At 66.6% G+C, this 20,721-nt stretch overlaps 1 protein-coding gene across 12 annotated transcripts in view; it reads right to left on the minus strand.

The window, feature by feature from the left end:
* Positions 1-2,527: 2,527 nt before the first annotated feature.
* The window catches only part of SEPTIN9 (septin 9), a 131,228-nt gene continuing 113,034 nt past the window's right edge, over positions 2,528-20,721 (minus strand). For 9 of the 12 annotated variants that reach the window (XM_070059972.2, XM_070059973.2, XM_070059971.2 and 6 more), the window contains 9 exons: positions 11,532-11,723; positions 9,616-9,744; positions 9,374-9,455; positions 9,011-9,148; positions 7,742-7,859; positions 7,137-7,232; positions 6,933-7,029; positions 4,743-4,794; positions 2,528-4,128 (listed from right to left, as the gene is read on the minus strand). In XM_070059972.2, coding sequence (XP_069916073.2) covers positions 3,993-4,128; positions 4,743-4,794; positions 6,933-7,029; positions 7,137-7,232; positions 7,742-7,859; positions 9,011-9,148; positions 9,374-9,455; positions 9,616-9,744; positions 11,532-11,723 — 1,040 coding nt within the window. In that variant the 3' untranslated portion in view covers positions 2,528-3,992. Of the gene's footprint in view, positions 4,129-4,742; positions 4,795-6,932; positions 7,030-7,136; positions 7,233-7,741; positions 7,860-9,010; positions 9,149-9,373; positions 9,456-9,615; positions 9,745-11,531; positions 11,724-18,558; positions 18,698-18,958; positions 19,095-20,721 lie in introns of those variants that run through there. The other 3 variants (XM_070059976.2, XM_089317858.1, XM_089317854.1) reach the window with 3 other exon arrangements.

Consider the following 20,721-nt stretch of genomic DNA (forward strand, 5'->3'; position numbering starts at 1 on the left):
TCGGCTCCGGACCGCTCCTCCTGCCCCACCCAGCAGTGGCCCCCGGCCGGGCCCAGCTGGTGCCCTGACCCACGGCCTGTGAGGATGACTCCGGGGCCTTCCTCGTGGACCCACCCGGAGCTGCAGCGCCGACCCCTCGGGAAAACGCTCAGAGAGGAGCATTTCTGGAATGGGGAGGACTCCTGGGGCCCTACCCTGGCGTGGAAGACTGGGGGGGGCGTGTGCAAGGGCCCCACGCCCAGCCAGGAAGCCGCGACGAGGGCCTTGTGGGCGAGGAGGCGGGGGCAGCAGCTCTTGGGCCTCCCCTTCCCAACCAGCCTAGCGGAGTCCCTCTCTGTGAGCCTCGGCCAACCCCGCCTTCTGAGACAGTGGGCGGAGCGGCCAGCGCCTCGCCCCAAACGAGGGCACAAGTTCGCGTCCCAGCTGCTCCATCTGTGATCCGGCTCCCTGACAGTGCACCTGGGAAGGCAGAAGATGGTCCAGGTGCTCGGGCCCCTGCACCTGCGTGCGAGACCTGGAGTTCAGGGCTCCTGGCTGCGGCCTGGCCCAGCCCCAGCCCTTGCAGCTATTTGGGGAGAGAAACAGCAGATGAAAAATCTCTGTCTCTGACTTTCTGTCACTCTGCCTTTCAAACAAAAAATAATAATAAATATTAAAAAAAAAAAAGGGGGTGGGGAGTGGTACTGTGGCACAGCAGGCTAAAGCCGCCGCCTGCAGTGCCGGCTTCCCATATAGGCGCCGGTTCATGTCCTCGCTGCTCCATTTCCCATCCAGCTCCCTGCTAATGCGCCTGGGAAAGCAGTGGAAGATGGCCCAAGTGCTTGGGCCCCTGCACCCATGTGGGAGACCCAGAAGAAGCTCCTGGCTTCAGATCAGCGCAGCTCCGGCTGTTGTGGCCATTTGGGGACTGAATGAGTGGCGGGAAGGCCTTTCTCTTTGTGTGTGTCTCTACCTCTAACTCTTTCAAATAAATACATTAAAAAAATTCTAAAACAAATGCCCAAAAGGAAAGGGTCTCAGTAAGGACCAGCAGGAGCCCGAGCCCACCTCGTCCCGGCTGCATCCCATGCAGACACCTGCCGAGTCCACCCTGGGCCCCACCGCTGGGTCTGGAGAAGCCCTCGGCGCCTGTTGGTTTTGTTTCTGGCTTTGCCTCCTGCAGCTTGAACAGGGGAAGGAGGCAGGAAGACGCCTGCTGTGCACAGCCCCCCACCCCGGGACCCCACATTTCCCACCAGAGCCCAGAGCCAGCCCCAGCCCGGGGAACAGCCCGCCTGGACCACGTGGCCCCTGCAGAAACTCGGGTGGGCGAGGCAGCCCCTGGAGGCAGCTGTGGGGCCCTACCTGGGGTGGCCACCTCACTCACCCCACCCAGGGCCCTCTGAAAGTCCCATGTCCTTGGAACCCCTCACCCGGGGGCAAACTGAACTGAGGGTGGCCCTGATCCTGCGGCACAGGGGAGGCCGTGGCCCCTGTGACAAGGTTGGGAGGAGGGGCAGGTGGGCCATCCGGGAGCTGGCGGACGTGGCTGGGGGCAGCAGGACCCTGGGGGAGCCACGTGGGTCCACACACGGAGGAGCTAGACAGAGGCCAGGGCTGCCTGTGCACGTGGTGGGGCAAGAACAGGCTTCAGCCCGCGGGAGGAACTGGAGATGCAGACAGGGACGCCGCACAGCCACGAGGCCAGAAGGGCCGCGGTGGGCAGGCCCAGGCCCCTCACAGCGGGGACACACGGGTCCCCATCGATTCGTTTGGGGAGGAAATCACTTTTCCTCTTTCAGAACTTGGAGCAGCCGGGTGGCCCAGAGAGGTTGGGACGACGCAGAGGTCACCGGGCCCGTCGGGGACAGAGTGCAGGTGGACATGGGAGCGCCCAGCCCACGCCAAGGCTTTCCTGCACCCCCTGCTGCTGTGCCGGAGACCCCGAGACGGCCGGGAGGGGGTGTGGCGGCCTGAACGATGGCAGCCCCTGCCCAGGTTCACATCCACTCGGAACCTCCAGGGGAAGTCGGGTGGGGAAAGGGGGTCTTCGCGGGTGACCTGTGGAAGCAGGGATCTCAGTAGGACCCCTCAAGGCGGGCACCGAATCCGGGAGGAGACAGGGAGACAGGGAGAAGGGAGCCGGCCACCAGAGCCAGCTTCCTCTGCAGGGTGTGTGGCCCCGACTGCACCTCCAGCAGGTGTTGGTCACTTTAAGGCCCTATGCTGTGGTCACACAGGCCGGTCCCCCCAGTGGCTCTGCAGAGAACTCGCTCAGCCGCGCCTCCCAGAACCAGCTCAACAGCCGCTAAATTACCGACAAGTGCCGGGCATCCTGGCAGATTCGAGTCCCAAGAGGCAGAGAGCGAAGTCTGAGCACCCAGTGACCAGGAGCTCACAGCGCCCTCCTGTGGCGCCCAGCAGCCATCTCGCGTCACCAGGCTTGCAGCTGCTGCTTCTGCATTAACTGGCCTTTGAGTCCAAGATCCCAGCAGCTGCCGGGCTGTGCCCCTGGAGGCAGGCAGGAGAGAGACTCCCCCTCGGAGCCTTTGCATTTGAAACATTTATTTCAGGAAATACAATTTCAACACTTTGTTATTTATACAAAAAGAGACGGATTTCTCAGGAGGCACAGAGCGGAAGGCCACCGTGGGACAGAGCCTGACGGACGCAATTTCTCAAAATCTGGTTACAGGGCAGGAAAGCGAAGCCATCCCGGGCCCCGGGTGCCGCGGACCCCGGGGCCACACCGACGCCGGGGCTGCACGTGGCCTGCAGGATCTTGGTTTTGGCAAAGTCTTGGCAAGTCGGCAAGTAAACTGCTCCGCTGGGGGGCTTGGCGAGGGGGTCCTTCCCCAAGCTGCTCAGGGCAATGAGCTCCCCACACAGGCGCACCTGCCCCTGCCGCGTCTGGCCGCCGCCCGGCCCTCTCGCCGGCGCTAAGATGCCGGTGCGGCGGCCGGGGACAGATGCACCTGGGTCAGACCCCATCGGACCCTCCCTCCATGCCAGGCGCGAGACAGGAACAGGTGGCGGGGACGGGGCAGCTTTGGTCGGCTGTGCAAGGGAAGGACGGGCCCTGCTGGCCTCCTGGCAGGGACAGAGGTGGAGGGGGCCCTTGCCCCCAGCCCAGGTCTGCACCCGGGCCCTCCTGCCTCTCTCTGGGGTGTGGGGGGTCTCTGATGGGCTCTGGGGTGCAGGGGCCCAGGCAGAACAAACAGGGCCGTGGGGGATGAGAAGTGGGGTGGCCAACCGGGCATTAATGTGACCCGAACACCTTGGGCCAAACCAAGAACAGACAAGATGGACACAGGCAGGTCCCCGGGTGCCCGGGGCCCCTCTAACCACCCCGAGCCACACCTGCCCCCCCTTTCCCCAGGCACCTGCTGGGCTCCGCCCCTCTGCTACCCCACCATATTCACTTGCTAAAAATCAGGCATGGGCAGCATCTCCCCCTCTCTTTTGTCCTCCATTAGGTCCAGGTGCACCGGCTACCCCCGCAGCCCATGGGAGGCAGGACACAGGGTGGGGAGCGGGGAGAGGAAGCCGCCACCTCCCTCTCGCCGGCTGCTGGGGTTCCTGGGAGGTGGGGACGGCTGTGGTCAAGGCACTTTCTGCTTCAGGACGGACTCGCGTGTCTGCGCCGCCGGCAGCTACGCTGTGCGGGCAGGGAGGGGCGGGAGGGGCTCCATCCTCCCCTGGGCACAGCCCCGACCTGCCCCTGAGGCTGGGGCACGAGGCCCCGCGGGCACCTGTGCAGGAAAGGGCCCGAAGCCCACACACGGAGGCTGCCCCTGGACGGGTAGGCTCGGCGAGGGCAGGTGCTGCCCCCCGGGGGCTGGGCCTGAGGGGATCTGGGCCCGCCCACACCCGAAGTCTGCGAGCACACACAGGAGGGCGCCCTCTTGTGGCGCGGGCGGGCAGCACATAGGGAAGAGTGGAGAAAATGATATAAAATAAAGTGGGCCGGGTGGGGGGCGACGCGGGGCGAGGGTCCGGGGCAGGGCAGGCGTCTACATCTCCTGGGCTTCCGGCTCCTTCTCCTCCACGCCGTTGGCCACGGCGCCATGGCTTTCGCTGAGCCGCCTCACGCGGTAGGCCTCGAAGTGGATGCTGCTTGTGATGTCTTTGATGTTCTGCATGTGTGTCCTGGGGGTGGGGGCAGCGGTCAGCCGGGCCCTCCCCGCCCCCACCCTGCCTGCCTGGGGTCCACCCCCGGGAACCCCGGCTAGCGGACACACTGCTCCAACGCACGCCTCTCCCCTTGTGGCCATCGGGGCCAGCCAGGGTCAGGCAGGGCTGCAGTGTCCCGCGTCCCAGAAGGAGCTGGGTGGGGGCAGGGCGGAGGCAGCAGGTGACCGACCCCTGGCTCAGGGGCTGTGGCCAGAGACAGATGATGGACAGGCGTGGAGACTGAGCCCACACTGCTCAAACCAGGCTCAGGAGGGGGAATCTGGAGGTGGGGGGGTCACCCCAACCTGGATGCCCCGCCCCCTTCTGACACCACTCCCAGGGCCCACCCTCCCACTCACCTGGCCCCGCCCCCAGCTTCACCTGCTTGTGCCGTTCCGTGGCTGGGGAAGCCTCAGCCAGGTCCCAGGGGCTGGGGTCAGAACTCAGCCCACCCCTCCCAGGGGCCCCGCACCCATCCGCAAGTTCACACCTGGCAGCTCCCATTCCCCAGAGGAGGGACGGGCCAGATGTGCGGCAGCCACCAGGGCCCGGCGCCCACCCCCGCCCACAGCGGCGCCACCGCCCCTCACCTGATGAGGAGGTCCCGCAGGTAGGCAAACTCGCAGTGTGTGGTGTTTTCCACTGCGGGAGACAGAAGGGCTTTAACGTCAGGGAGGGAGCCCCCCGCCCTGCACGCCTCCCCCAGCCCCAGGGGCTGATGTGCAGGTGAGTCGCCTGCCTGACAGGTGCACCCGACACCGGGAAGGCGCCCGGCGCTGCTCAGGCGGAGCGACAGGAGACTCGGCTCCTGCCCCGTTAGCTTCCGGTCCAGCGGGAAGACGGGACCCTGCCCCGCTGCGTGACCAGCCTCGTGGGCGGCTGAGGAGGAGCGGGGGCTGCCGTGCTGGGAACAGGACCTGGGGGCGTCCGAGGGGGATCCCACAGCAAACCTGGGGCCCACTGGGAGCCTCCCCACACGTGCGTGCTTGGGGCACGCACACAGGGACACACGCACACACACGTGATCGCGCCCCACGGGCCACCACTGACACCTAACTCAGGAGCCAGCGAGACGACACACTGCCCTCCACGGTGCACAGGAGCCTGAGGGCAGGCCACGGGCACCCCAGGGGCCACAGTCACAGCACGCTCGGCTTACACACTGCCGGGGCGTCCGACTTCCGCGTGAGAGGGCTGGGGGGGGGGGTCCCTGCGAAGCAGCGCCAGGGTACCACCTGCCCTGGCCAGGGTCCTGCAGGCCGCGCTCTTGCAGTCTCAGCAAAGCAGGGCGTTAGGAGGCAGGAGAAGGGTCCCCCGGGCTGCAGCAGGTTTGGGACCCGGCCACGCCGCCCAGGCCACCCCGTCACTCCCAGCCAGGCTCCTAGGGCCGGCCTGGCAGGCCACTCTGGACCTCCGTGTCCTCGTTTGTAAAATGGGCACAGCAGGGCCCACCTGCCCTCCTTGGACACGGCGTGAGGGGTGTCACACCCTGGCCGCTGGCCCACCGTGCCCCCAGCAGTGCCCGGGGAGACGCCTCCTGAGGGTGCACAGCAGATACGACCAGCGTAAGGCCAACTCACTTTGCTTCCTGCTAGCCAGGCCTCTGGCCTGATGTAAAAACCTGCCTGTGTCCTGGGCCAGCCTCGGCTCCCCTGGCAGCCACCACAGGGTTTCTCTGCAGGGCGCCCAATGGCCTCCTCTCTTTCCCCTTTCCCGGCCACCTGCAGTGCCCACAGCTGGCCACCAGGGGGCAGCAGCGGCGAGCCATGAACAGGTCGGCCCCACTCCCCCAGGGACCCTCCCCAACAAGCGTCTCACAGAGAGAACATGGAAGAGGAGGCGTCCGCCAGCTCCTGGCCAGGAGAGGGGGGAAGACACTGGAAAACCCAGCATGGGGGGAGGGGGGTTTGAAGGGGGGCGGGTGACAGACCAGGGAAGGGCCCACGCCCACCCATGTCCCCCCCAGGCTGTGCCCCCAGCTGCAGGCAGCCCAGCGGGGTTGGGGGGAGATGGAGCCGCCTCCTCCCATTTCGGGACCCCTCCCCCATTGGCTCTCAGCCCCCGCATCTCCTCCAGCACAGGAGGGGACAGCACCAGGGCCCCCCCGCCCCCGGACTCACAGGGTGGGGTCTGGGATGCTTGCTTGAGGCAGCTCCAACTCCTAACACTGTGCCCATTTCACAGACAGTGGGCCGAGGCCTCGTCCAAACAGCCTGACCCCCGACCCCCGACCCCAAGTAGGTGGGCCCAGCCCCAGCTCTCCGTCCTGGTCACAGGACGTCTGCAGTGGAATTCAGCCCCGGCTCTCCCGATGGCCTGGGACACAGGACAGTGTCCTGAGGCAGCCATGACACCCACCCAGGGAAAGCGGCCACGTGACAGCAGAGCAGGCGTCGGGGGGTGTGTCCACAGGCCAAGGACTGCGGGGAGCCACCAGGAGGCCCAGCCTGGCTCTGGGCCTCTGACCGCCAGCTGGGCGAGCGGGTCCCTGTGTCCCAGGCCGTGCTGACTGGCTGCAGCCACAGGACACTGAGGGTGACATGGCCAGGGGCACACGGGGGTGAGCACCGGCGCCCCCCCCCGGCTCTTGCCTCCCCGGGGTACTTCCCTGGCCCGATGCACATCAGCTGCTGGCCACGGGCCAGTGGGAACCAGGAGACGGAGCCGTGGAAGAGCATGGTCCCGGAGGTCCACTCGGGCCAGGCCCCCGCTGGGCCCACAGCAGGGACTGAGCGCCCCGCCCCCGGCCGGCGGGCCTGCCTGGCAGCACCCGCGCGTACCTTCGATGGTGCCCCACTTGGTCTTCCTCCCGAGGATCCTCTTGCCGTTGACCTGGTACTCGTGGTCACTGCCCACCACGGCAAACGGGATCATCTCCTGGGGGGGCGGGGGGAGGCAGCGCTGGTCACACCACTGCCCCAGCACCCCCTCCAGGGGGCAGGAAGCCGGGTCCCCGGGGAGGGCGCCAGGGCCGACCCTCTCACCCGGAACTTCTCGTTCACCAGCCGGTCCTCCGCGTCCTCATCGAACTCCTTTTGGGGGTACACGTCAATGCCGTTGGACAGCAGGTCCGCGGTGATCTGGGGGTGCGGGACAGAGGTGTGGGCGCCACCTGGGATCTGCCCGACGCGGGGCCCCCAGGCTGTGAGCTGCCCAGGCGCGGGGCGGGGGCAAGTGCACAACAGCCTGCCCTGGGGGTGCTCCTCGCCCCAGAGACCCATCCTTCCCTAAGCATGCTGGGAAAATCCTTCACACCCGGCCCCGCGATGCAGGCCAAGGGGGACACATGGAGCTTGCAGAACTGGATTTGGGGCCCCTGCTCACGGCCGCCCGTGCGACCTGCTTGAGCCCTACTTGGGGACTTTGCTCAAGAACACGCCCCCAAGGAGGAGCTGCTTCTGGGAGATGGGGGAGGGGAGGGGGAGGGCGGTCCCAGGGAGGGACCGCCCCCCAAGGCCAGCCCCTGGCTGTGAATGGTGACCACGGTCCTCCTGGACACAGAGCCCTGTGCTTATCCAGGCCAACTCCCAAGGACGGTGAGCTGGGCAGGGACAGGGGGCCGGGGGCCAGGCGGGGGCAGGGGCCCTACCCGCTGCTTGAAGTAGACCCTCTCCTCCAGGGTCAGCGTGTCGGCCTTGGCGATGACGGGGACGATGTTGACCACCTTGCTCAGGCGCTTCATGAACTCGATGTCCAGCGGCCTGAGACTGAAGCAAAGCTGCGTTCACGAGACCCGGCTGGGGGCACGGAGGGGCGGGGGTGGGGGCCCCGCCGGGAGCTGGGACACGGATCCCGGGGTACTGATGAGGACAAGGCCCCGAGCGGGACGCCAGCCAGGCAGTGAGGGCAGCACAGGGACAAGGGACAGGGCCTGACCCAGGCGCGAGGGCACCGTGGCAGGAGCAGGAGGAGGGGCCGAGCCAGCTCCCCCGCGTCCACGCACTTCCTGGTCCCAACCGTCCCAGACACGTCCATGCAGACAGGGGCTGAGTCGGAGCCATCGTGTGGGGCTCCTGTCCATGCTGGCCGCCCCCAGGGAAAGCCTGGCCCCTTGCCCGTCCCCCAGGGGACACCTGCTCCCAGCGGGTGGGGGTGCACGGCCCTGGACGCCGTCCGGGGACAGCTGGGCTGCAGGCAGAGGTGTCAGCAGACACGGCCGAGTCCCACCCCGGGGACTGGGCATCGGCGAGGGACCCGCCCAGAGGGTCACTGCTCAGGGGGCAGGGGCGGGGGCGGGGGCGGGACCTGGGCTCGCCCTGGCGGTGTCACATATGGACCTGGGTCTCCCGCCATTGCTCTCAGCCCAGACGAAGCTTGGCACAACCGGACCAGAAGCTGCAGGACCCCAGATAGGCCGCGCTAGCCCAGGGGGGCAGGCATCGGGTCGCACTTGGCCTTACCAAGCCTCTGCTGGGAACGGACTCTTGTCGGCCCACAGGGGGCAACTGGAGAGGTGGCTCAGGGCTGGGGCCAGAGCTGTCCACCAGGACCCGAGCAGAGCGAACCTGCTGCCCTCCGGCTTCCTACACTGGGGATAGCCAGAGACTCCTCACCGGCCTCCGGGTGTAACCTCGGGGTGCCTAAGACTGGCCAGAAAGGGCCCTGGCGAGGCAGCCTTGGGCGCAGCAGCCCTGTCCAGCCGCTTCCCATCTGAGACGGCAGCGAACCCTCCCAGGGACGCGGGAGGCAGGGACCCCTAAGGAGCAGAACTGGGTCATCTCCGCCCAGGCGGGTGTGTGGGGTACACGGGGTGCCCGGGCCTCAGCTCAAAACCGAGAGGACAGGAACTGCCAGGTGCAGAAGTCACAGGGCCAACAGACACACGTGCCCGCGCTGGCCACGGCCCACCGGGACGTACGAGTGGCCGGTGGCGGGGATGAAGTAGAGGCAGCAGTGCACACGCGTGTCCGGGATGCGCTTCTTCCGGTTGATGTTCACCTCCTCCTGCAGGTACTTCTCGTACTGGTCGTTAATGAACTTCATGATGGGCTGCCAGCTGCGTGGGGAACAGACAGCCTGTACACGGGCCGAGCCGCTCACCCCCAGGGCGCCCTCCCGACACCCGGCTCCCACCCCTGGCCCATCCCGCAAGCAGAGAGGCTACGGTTCTACCTCTGAGCCCCCAGACCCGCAGCCCCTGGCCCCAGGGGCCGGAGCGTGGAGGGCAACACCCCCCGCGCGACCCTGCTCTGGCTCAGAATTCCCGGGGGTGGCCCCTCACCAGTTCTCATTGTTGATGTGGTCCCCAAAGCCTGGCGTGTCAATCACCGTCAGCTTCATCCGGACGCCCTTCTCCTCGATATCTGCGCAGAGCGGTGCGGCAGCTCAAGGGCAGACCCCTGCCCCGCCCCCGGCACCCCCCCGCCCCTGGCCCAGGACGAGGCCCGTCCACTGAGCCAGCAGAGGCGGCCCACACAAACTCCAGGAAGCCCCTGGCCTGCCCCCGGCCACCGCGGCACCGACCGTGAGTGATGGACTTGATCTCCACCGTCTTGGGGATGCGCTCCTCCACGGCCGGCTGCACCGACTTCCGGCTGATCTTGGACTTGAAGAGCGTGTTGATTAAGGTGGACTTGCCCAAGCCACTCTGCCCTGGAGGGGTTGGGGTACAAGTTTAGGGGCGTCAGCGCAGTCAGGGGAGTGGGTGCTGGGCTGTGGGCATGAGTATGGGGTCGGGGACATGGGTGTTGGATGGGTGCATGGGTATTGGGTTGGGTACCTGGGTGTGGGGTCAGGGGTGTGGGTGCCAGGTGGGGGGTGTGGGTTGCTGGGTGGGTGCATGGGTGGTGGGTGGGTATATGGGTACAGGGTTGAGGGCATGGGTGCAAGGTGGGGGGCATGGGTGTGTGTGGGGGGTGTGGGTTCTGGGCTGGGGGTGCCATGCAGCCAGGCCTGGGCCACAGCAGCCTACTGCAGCCCCCGCCAGACTCGGCCAGGTCCTGTCCTGAGGGGTGACTGCCGGGCACTGCGGGCCAGGTGGTAGTCAGAGCGCCCTGCGCCCCGGGTGCTGTCCCGGAAGGGGTCTCCTGACGTGGGACACTGGGTGCTGGGCCCCTCACGGCCCAGCTGTGGCTCTGGGCGAGTCCTCCAGCCTCCCCGTGCCTCGGTCTCCCCCGGCGAGGCGGGACCCGCCCTGTCTGTGCCGGGCAGCGGGTGGAGCACCAGGCCGCTCAGGCACAGACTCTGCAGCCCCACGCGGTGCTCAGTGCCGGGCCAGGGCCACGCCGCCGCCCTGGGGGGCAGAGGTCACACACACACACACACACACACCCCACCCGCCCACTCCTCACACAATACACACACACACACCTCACAACGCACACACCTCATACACACACCTCACATACACACCAACTCACACACACAACTCACAACTCCCATATGCACACGCCCCATACACATGCCTTCTACGCAACACACACCTCACACCTCCCATATCACAACCCACCCGCACACGCCTCACATACACACGCCTCACACACAACACACACAACACACACACACCTCACACATGCACTGCACAGATCTCACAACTCATACGTTTCCCACCTCACACACACCCAACTCCGTCTCGCGCACACACATGCACACCCTGGATCGGGAGCCCCAGGTTTCCCCCTGCACAGGACTGCCCGGGCTGTGCTCACATGCATGTCCACATAGCATGTGTGAGTACACAACACACGTGTGTACACACAACGCACATGGCTGCATAACATACGTGTCCACACACATGTGCACCATAACGTGTGTGGGCAGTGCGTGTCTGCATAACATGTGTGCGTATACAACACACAACCCCACGGTCCCCACTCTGCGAATCCCTCTCAAGGCCAGAGTGGGCTCTCGGAGGACCGGGCACTCGGCCCCGCCCCCGCCCACCTGGTGTGTGTCCTGGCCATGCTCAGGCCAGCGGCCGAGTCCAGGGTCCTGGCTGGGACGCCCTGGATGGGCAGTGCCAGCTGGGTCACTGTGAAGTTCACCCCGCGTTGCTATTCCGTCATCGTCATCACTGTCACCTTCACATCATCGTCCCGCCCCTGCTGCTGGGACTCTGCCGGGCCCAGCCCCGCCCTCTGAGGTCAGGGTCAGGAAACCAATAAGCAAGCACGCCACACCGCACTGGGACAAGGCTGGGGTCCTGCAGGTCTGCAGACCCCCAGACGGGTGCCTCCCCCCACAGCACAGTCTGTGGGTGGAGGAAGGCGCGGAGCCGGCACCGCACCCCAAGGCCACCGCTCCCGGCTTCCCCGTGACGCCCGGCCCCACAAGGCCCTCCACAGCGTCGCCGCGACCCCCCCTCCTGCTGGCTGCTGCCCCATCTTACAGAAGGGAAGACTGAGCCCCACGGCAGGGGCGGGGCTGGGCCCGGGACTCACCGACAACCATGATGTTGAACTCGAAGCCCTGCCTCATGGCCTTTCTGCGCATCTGCTCCAGGATGGAGTCGATGCCCACGTAGCCGAAGTCCACGGGGGCCTTCTCGCTCCGCGGTGCGGGCGCCTGCTTGAACCCGGCATCTCTGGGGGTGTCGGCCATGTCGCCAGTGCAGCCGGGAGCCGCCTCGGTGGCTGGAGGGGGAGAGAGAGAGCGGAGGTTGGGGTGGCGAGGTCTGCCGAGCAGGACCACGACCACGCAGCTCTGACCAAGGTGACAGGTGACCGCTAACAGGCCACTCCCCCAAGCTCTCCACCACCGGGGCTGCCCTGGGCCCTTCCCTGGGCCGGGGGGTGGGGGTGGGGGGGCAGAACCTGGACGCCTGGCTGTGCATTCTGCTGGCCTTTGCCTGTCTGTGCTCAGAGGAGCCCCTCGTGGTTCCGCGGCCCAGGACACAGGGCGGGCACAGCCTCTGCCTCCCGCACAGAGCACGGGGAGCCCGGCACCTGTGCCCGCCCACTGGTCCCAGGGGAGGCGAGCCGAGTTCCTGTGACCCGGGCATCCACCAGGCGCTGCCCCTGTGGCTCTCACCCACAGGCAGGCCCCAGGTCTGCCTCTGGGTGGACAGGGCGGAACTTCCCAAAATAACTGAAGCTTCTTCCGCCTGCGGGTCACAGGGCAAGCGTCTTCCCCTCTACTCCCAGCCCCCCCGCGCTGGCTGCCCCGGAAGTCCCCACACCGCCGTTAGAGCCTGGGGGACCACTGGTGTCAGCACCCCAGGGGAGCACTGGTTCCTGCCAGGGCCCGGCTGCAGCCCAGACACACGGCTGTCACGGGGCCAAGGCGCCAACCCCCAGCCCAGAGGCAGACACTGGGGTCCCCTCTGCTCCAGGCCTCGCCCACCCCTGCTGGGGGCCTCTGGGAATGCAGCCTCCAGGGTCTTTCATCCTGGCCCGCGCTGAGACTCCAGGGACCCCCCCCATGATGCTCTCAACGCCTCCTCCCTGCACGGACCCCTGGAGCAGCAGAGGTGGGGCCTGGAGTGGCTCCTCCACCTCTGGGCTTAACCCCAGGTCAAGTCCCTGGAGCCCCAGGTGGCCGGAGCCCCAGCAGCCCTGTGTGGCCAAGGCGGCAGGGCTGTGGGAGAGGAGCAGCCCCACAGGGCAGGCGTTTCTCTCCCCACTTTCCTCTGACCGGTACGAGCGGTAAGGAAGGGACACGAGGACACGAGGACGCGGCAGCACCAGACAGGCAGACCTGGGGCCCTGCCGCTGAGCCACAGAGCCGCCGGGAACGCAGCGCCTCTACCCACGGAACCTGCGGCATGGTGGGAGGCGGGGGGGGGCGGGGACGGGCTCCCCGCGTGACAGAAAATCTCCCCCAGCCGCCCACCCCACCCCCACAGCTCCCTCCCACGCAGCCCGGGGTTGGGGGGGGCACGGCTGTCCCCCGACCGTCCCGCACCGTGGCGGGAATCCGCCGCCTCCTCTGAGACTAAGAACGCGTCCTGCACCTGCGTGATCCCGTACCGCGGCTCTAGGTTTTATTGTATTTTTTCTTCTTTTTTTTTTTTTAAATAAAATTCACCAATGAAGCCTCCGGTTCAGAGCGACCCACCCCTAGGGCAGCTGAGCTCCGGGCCCCTCCCCCACCCCAGCAAGCCCCGCCCCGTCCTCGCTCGGCACCGGGCACCAGGACCCACCCATGGATGCACCTGGCTCTCAGAGTGCCAGCTCGGCCCCTTGGCAGAACGCCCCAGGGTGCGCCCACTGGGCCCACAGAATTCCTCTCCCCGTCCAGGCTGCTGGGCGTCGCTCCACTCGTGGGCAATCAAGCGCCCCTAGTGGGAAGGGCCCCTCGGTGGTGAGCGCTGAGACCGGCTGCGGATTCCCCGACAACTCATCTCACCCAGAGCCAGGGAAGGAATTCTCCCAGGAGAATCCCGCAGGGCCTCAGGGCCGCGCGCACGTCCGTGTTCAGCTGTGCAACTGCTGCGCCGTCTGCCGGCTCCCACTTTCAAAGACGAATTTATTTACTGAGAGTGACAGAGACAGAGAGAACCTTCCACTCCCCACACGGCCACGAAGGCTGGGGCTGGGCCAGGACGGAGCCGGGAGCCCGGAGCTGCATCCGGGTCCCGCGCAGGTGGCAGGCGGCCAAGCCCCTGGGCCGTCTCTGCCTTCGCAGCTGCTTCGGCAGGAAGCGGCGTCGGAAGCAGAGCAGCGGGGACTCCAATCAGCACTCCCGGGTGAGGGCAGGTGTCCACGCGACCGGGAGCCCTGGACACCGAGCCAGGCCCGCCGAGACGGGGAGGCCTTGGTTTCACTTTTCATCAATTTCCATTTAACCAGCCGCACGTGGCTCATTGAACTGCCCCAGGGGACAGCGCAAAATCCCAGCCACAGAGGGGAGACTCAGGCCACCTGCATCGCAGCTGGGGGCAGCCAGGCCAACGCGGGACCTTCGCTGAACTGAGTCTGTGACGTCCATGGCCTGGCCACCCACCCGGGAAGGACGCCCCCACGGCAATGTGAGCTCCTGGGCCTGGCTGTGTCTCCCTCAGGGCCTCCCAGCCCCAAATACACCTGCAACACCCAGCCACAGGAAGGAGCATGGCCTCGCCCCTACAGCGCGCAGGGCAGCGAGGGAGGGTTGGGCGCCGATGGCCCAGTCCCTTGACGTGAAATTCCCAGAGACAGAGCGAGGCTCGCCGAGTGCCAGGGCCTGGGGGATCGGGGGCGGGGCGGTGACGGCTTAATGAGCATGGGTTCTCCCTCTGGGGTGAAGAGAATGTTCTAGAACCAGAGAGGGGTCAGACCCTGGTAAGAAAAAGCACCATGGACCCATCAAGTCTGAGTGGTATGGGAGGGGGAGTGGACAGAAACCAGGGGTGCCCTTGGTGCCCCAGCTGGCTGAATGGCCGTCATCTCCCAGCAAGGCTGTTTCTGGGGGGTCCCTGCAGGGGTCACGTTTCCCTCTCTCCTGCCACCTGCTGCTCCCTGCAGGGACAGCCCTGGCCCCCACGGGTTGGGGGCAGCTGCTCCCCTCCCCCGCCAGGCCCGCGGGGCTGCTGTCTGAAGTGGGGAGGAGAGGGACTGTAACCCATGCAGCCCTGGCCAGCGCCAGCACTTGAGAGGATTTCCGCAGCCGGGGCCTGCCAAGGATGACCGCATGGGATTGCCACTTGCTGCGTCGGGGGCTGTGGGATCACCCTGGCTGGGAGCCGGCCCTGGAGGCGGCAGGAGGCTCGGTGGGGCTTAGGGGCGGGATGGCGTCTGCTCTGCCTCAGAGCTGCGGGCCGCCCCTGGCTGGCTGGGCTCACGGAGGGCCGGCTTGCAAAGCAGTACCCGGGGCTCCGTGCGCCTGCCCCACACCCACATCCCAGCGATGCCACACAATCCTGCTCGTGCCGAGCACCTGCCTCGCCAGCCACAGGCAGAGACCGCGCATGGGGGCAGCACCCCTGCACCCCTATGGGACTGGACTCCCAGCTCCAGGGTGCAGCAGGTGGCACCCACGCAGCTGGGCCTGCACCACCTGGATCGGGCTGCCAGGAGCCAAGTCCGTGCCATGCCCTTTATCTCACCCCAGCCCAGCCCTGCTCAGCTCTCAAAGCCTGGCAGGATGAGGCCACCGTCTCCACCCCGCACGGTGCCTGCACCTCCGAGGCATATGCAGGGAGTGGGGGCTCCCAGTCACCGGGCACTCCCTCGTCCCACCTGCCAGTCTCAAGAAACCAGTGGGCATCTCCAGCCTGGGATGCCCGCCTTCTTTCCGCCCACCCCCACCCCAGGGTGGTCCCCCGGTGGGACAGTGCACAAGGAGGGGGCCCGCTGGCCGCTGTCCACTCCAGATTCCGGAATCCAAGCCCTGGACCACCTGCACTGCAGGCCGTGGGAACATCACCCCTGCCTGGTGCAGGGCTGCCCCTCCCCTCCGCACACCTGCAGCCCATGGCTGGATGGGGACCCCTCCCCCTCCAAATACCTGGTGCTCTCTGCAGCCTGTTTGCACAGGTGCGTGAGCCTCACTGCAGGTAACACCAGGGACGGAGTCAACTCCTGCCCCCCCACCACTTCCCTGGCTGCCTGCGGGGTCCCCGGGGCCTGGGAAGCCCTGGGGGAGTCCTGCCCGGCCCCCTGAAGCTCTCTCACCCACACTTCCTGTGAGCAGGCCTCCCCCGCGGAAGCCAGACACCTCATCCATCCCGCTCACCCGCACACTGTGGCGTGCACAGCTGTGGCTGGCACAGTGCCGGTCCTGCCGAATGAACGAGCGAACAAAAGGAGGCGTGTGCCGCGCGTCACAAGCCCACCTTTCCCGGGCGCCCCACGTGCCGGGTGCTAGACGTTTTGAGATTGAATTTATTTATTTCAAAGGCAGAATTACAGAGCGAGAGGGAGAGACAGAGAGAAAGAAATCTGCCATCCGTTCTTTCACTCCGCCAAATGGCCACAAAGTCTGGGACTGGGCCAGACCAGAGCCGGCGCCAGGAGCCAGGAGCTTTCTCTGGGTCTCCCATGCGGGTGCAGGGGCCCTGGCACTCGGGCATCCTCCACTGCTTTCCCAGGCTCATCAGCAGGGGGCTGGATGGGAAGGGAGCAGCCGGGACTCGAACCAGCCCTGGGAACAGCATGTGGGCCTCCCGCGTCACAGGCTGTGCCACAGCTCTGACCCTATCAGCTGCTTTGTCACTCAGGGCAGTCAGGATGTGAACCCAGGCCGGCGACAATGCCAGCCGGGCGCGGGCACTGTGGGAAGGCTGAGTGGCAGCCAGGACCCAGGAGGTGCCAGACACAGGCACAGAGCTCACTGCTGAGGCCTCAGAGCCAAGCCCCTCCCTGGAGCCGAGCCCCTCCCTGGCTGCTCTGCCGCGGGGAGCAGGAGACCCCGCCCCACTGTGGGACAGGCTACAGGGCTCTGCCCAGCGTTTTCACTCCCATAAGGGCTGTGCTGGCGCGGGGGCCTCTCGGAGCTGCCTGCAGCTCCCCCAAGATGCACTGCTGATGCAAGCAAGCCCCAGTGCACCAGGGCCCACTCCCCAACCCAGAGGCACAGCAGCCCCAGGGCCCCTGCTGAAGCCTCCAGACCCATCCACAGCCCAGGGCCGGCACCGCAGCGTCCAGTCTGCATCTCCTGCGGGAGTGGGGTTCACCCTTGATGCCAGCTTCCTGCCAGTGCACCCTGGGAGGCAGCAGACGATGGCCAAGTACCTGGGTCCCTGCCACCCAAGTGGGAGACCCAGAGAGAGTTCCAGGCTCCAGCCTGGCCAGGCCTGACTGTTGTATCCATTTGGGGAGTGAACGGAGATGAAGATCTCTCTGTCTTGATGCCTTTCAAATAAATAACAGCTTTTAAAATTTCCATCTTCATCTGAAAACCCCACCTCCAGGAAGCCACTCCAGATTGAACTGAAAATCCACGGGGGCTTCAAAAATGACTCCTGCTTCTGGTATGATGGAGTGGGTGGAGGGAGAAGCTGATGTTCCCCGGCTCAAGAACCGTGGGTGAGGGAGAGAAGGCAGGCTGGAAACCAGACACGGGGCAGAAGCAGGCGCACCCTGGAGAAGGCACTGCTCTGAGCGAGACCCCGAAGGCGTGGCCACAAGCAGCCGCGGCAGCAAAGGATCCCAGGGTCCTCGTGGACCGGGACCACAGCACGGATCATTCGACAAAGGTTCACTGAGCATCCGCTACCAAGTCATAAACCAAAGGACGATGGCACAGGCTGGAGACGGGTGTGAAACAGAACGGAGTCCACACGCACACGCACAGAACCCTGGGACAAAGCACGAGAGCTGGGGACCACGCACGAGGCCCGAGACCCAGATCCAAAACCCAGGCACCACGCACGAGAACTGGGGACCACGCACGAGGCCCAGAGACCATGTATGAGGCCCAGGAACCACGCACGAGAACTGGGGACCACGCACAAGAGCCAGGGACCACGCACGAGAACTGGGGACCCTACCTCATTAAGCCCAGTCTTCCTGGGGGCTCCGCAGCGGTCCCTTCCTCACAAGGACCACGGGCTGATAAAGGGGCCCAGGGCTTCTGTGTCTTAGAAGCTGATGACAGTACACGTCCTAAGGCAGTGCACAGGAACACGCGCACATGCACACACACCCACACACACACATATGGTCTCTGGAGGCACCAACAAGGAACCCCTCTGTAGAGCCCCACTCAGAGGCACAGCTTGGTCTAAGGAGCGCTTGAATTGAATCGAATTCTCTCTGCATTCCCCACCTCCTACCAACACAGCCGCCCTGGGTCCCACGGCTGCGCAGCGAGGCCAGGGCAAGGCTGTGGCCAGCTGGTCTCCCTGGCTGCGCCTCCCAAGTGAGAACAAGGGGCCGTTGAGCAGCGGCCAGGCGGGGTGGGGGGTGGATGGGCTCCCCATCTGCTCCCCCCTCCACCTGCCCCAGCGCCACACCCCCCATGCGCTGCAGGAGGGACTTCCTGTTCCCATCTAAAGATGGAAACGTTGAATATGAATGACTGGATTTACACACTGGGCAGGCAGGGACCAGGGACCCCCCCATGTCCAGCACACGCGGTCCCCCTGGGCAACCCGCGCCGCCCCACACCTCCTCCTGCCGTGGGGCAGGGGGCCACCTCCGTCCGTGCCTGGTGAGGCGCGGGGACGTCCTCCCAGAGGAAACTGGAGCCCGCACGACCGCTCGGCCCGGCCCGGGCTTTGTAAGCACAGCTGCTGCTCGTTCGTCCGCTTCCAGGACGGGGGTCACGTTCCCGCGCACAGCGTGTTCCCCGCCACAGGGCCACAGGGCACAGCTGCATCTGAGTCCCCGAGCCCTGCCCTTTACCTGGGAGGGACAGGCCCCACCCGGTCTCCTCTTCTCATTGGCTCAGGGACCCGGGACACCCTAAGGCCAGGGAGGGGGCAGGGGTCTCCTTTCCCAGCCTCTGCCCCGGCCAGACCAGCAAAGCGAGCTCTAGGCTGCTGTGGGGGCCACAGGAGGCCGACAGTTCCCGCCCACCCCCACCCCCCAGTTGGGGGAGGCAAACCTGGAGCAAGCCCCCGCCGCTGCCCCCTCCCTCCCAGGGAGGGCCTTTCGCTCCCGCTCCGCAGCTCACACACCGACTCCGACCTGCAGGGTGGGTTACTCACTTCCGCAGAGGCCGCACAGAGCCCTCCGCTCGTACTTCCGCCGCCCCCGGGGCCACTGCAGAGGCAGGAGCAGGAAATGTGCCCCCTGCCTCCTCCCTCCCCCAGGGAGCCCCACTCCCAGGAACCTCCCAGCCCCCGCCCCGTCCAAAGTGGCTGAGAGACCCCTCCGTTCCGGCAAGCCTCTGCCAAGTTCCTCCCCGTGGGTGGGTGGGATGTCCTCTCAGGGGGCGGGGCTGGCCTCCCCTCCCCCCATTCCCCACCCCCACCCCCGCCCCCGCCCGCTCCGCTGACACACACCAGAGCTGGGGGGTGGGTCTTGAACGTGGGAGCGGACCAGGGGCTGCAGGGTGCAGCAGGACACCCCCTTCTCTCCTCTGCCAGAAGCTGAGCAGAGAGAGCCAGCACCCTGGCCCCGTGCAGATGTGTGCAGGCCGCCTGAGGCCTCCGGCCGGCTCCGGCGGGAGCTGGAGCCTGGCCACGCCCCTCTGGAGGGAGGATTCTGTACAGCAGCCCTGGAAGGGGGAGGGGAGGACTCACCAGCCCCTGGCCCCGGGAATGGCCACACCTGCAGCACCGGCCCCCAGCTGCCCGAGCTGGGACAGCCCCGGTTTCTCTCCCAGGTCCTGGCCCTGCCCCAGCCCCAGCTAGGGAGAATCTCCTGCTCTGCGGGGGAGGGGGAGTCCTGGAAGCTGCAGGGTCCCTCTCATGGCTCCCCAGGCCACCCCCACCCCGCTCCCCTCGAGGGCCGATTCCCCAGACCCTCTCCAGGGAAAAGCGGGACGCGTGGACAGCTGCCCAGCACCCCTCGGGGCAGATCCTGGCATCCGAGCCCAGGGGCGCCGACACCAGCAGATGCCACCTGCCCACGCCACAGCAGGTTCGCCAGCTTCTCTACTGGAGGCTCTGAGCAGACAGAGCTGCAGTCCAGGGGTCACCGCTGCCCCCCCAGCCTTGCCTTTCCGGGAGTCCCCTCTTGGCCCCTCCTCTGCCTCTGGGGCCCCGCCTCCTCCTGCAGGGTCAGGCTGGGGTCCGGCGTGGCTGGACAGAAGTGTCTCAAGGCCTCTGCTGGCTGTCAGCTATCTGTGGCCACTGTCCTGAGAGGCACCCGGAACTGAACACGCCCCTGAGTTAGCCCTGCCCCCATCAGACCGTCTCCTGGGCAGGTACATGGCACATGGCACCTGCAGCTGTCCAGTGAGAAGCCCAGAGGCCCCTCCTCCCCCAAACCCATCGCCCATGCCCAAGTCCTACCAGTCCCAGCCAGGCCAGCTCCGCAGACCCTGACCGCCCCTCACTGTCCCAGCCCAGGCTCCTCAGAGCACTGGGAAAGACAAGACAGAATCCTGAGGTCCGGAATCCTACCTGGGGACTCCGGCTGCACCCTGGCACACTGTGTGACCCTGAGCAGGAACCGAACCTCGGGAAAGCAGGTGGAGCCCCTGCCCGGTTCCCCAGTTTCTACCCAGGCACAACCTCCCTGGCCCAGAACATTCTCTGCTGGGCTCTCGGGGACAGCTGACCTGCATGGGGGAGCGAGCTCACACCGATCCTGCCTGCCACCTCCCCCAGCCAGGTGAGAAGCTGCGAACAGGCAAATGGATGCCGTTAGCTTGCAGCCGGCTCCTCCCACCCCAGAGCAGCCACTGCTCCCTCCCTGGCCCGCCGCGCTGCCGTGTCCTCTGCTTGGTTTCCCCGAGTGGCAGCAGGCGAGGCCACGCAAGGCCACGGCGGCTTGGGGGGGGGCCCAGGCAGGGAAGCAGGGGTGCCGAGGCTGGGCAGCCTGGCCGGCCGGAGGGGCAGGTACAGGAGGCAGGAGGCTGCAAATCAGAACAGCTGGGCCTACACCGGGCTCCTTCCCCACTCTGCAACTGTGGCCAAGCCACCCCAAGGACAGGGTCCCCTTCCAGGGTACAGCCGGGCCAGCCGGACCTGGGAGCCAGCGCCCTAGGAAGGACCGGGAAGTAAATGCACTCACCCCTCCCCCACCACGGAGCGCAGCACCAGAGGCAGGAGGCCAGGCTGGGCAGGGGTCTGCAAAGCGCCCGTCCCCAGGCTACCCC

Source organism: Oryctolagus cuniculus, chromosome 17, assembly GCF_051225735.1.
Source record: "Oryctolagus cuniculus isolate XC-2025 breed Fujian yellow rabbit chromosome 17, ASM5122573v1, whole genome shotgun sequence".
Taxonomy (NCBI): domain Eukaryota; kingdom Metazoa; phylum Chordata; class Mammalia; order Lagomorpha; family Leporidae; genus Oryctolagus; species Oryctolagus cuniculus.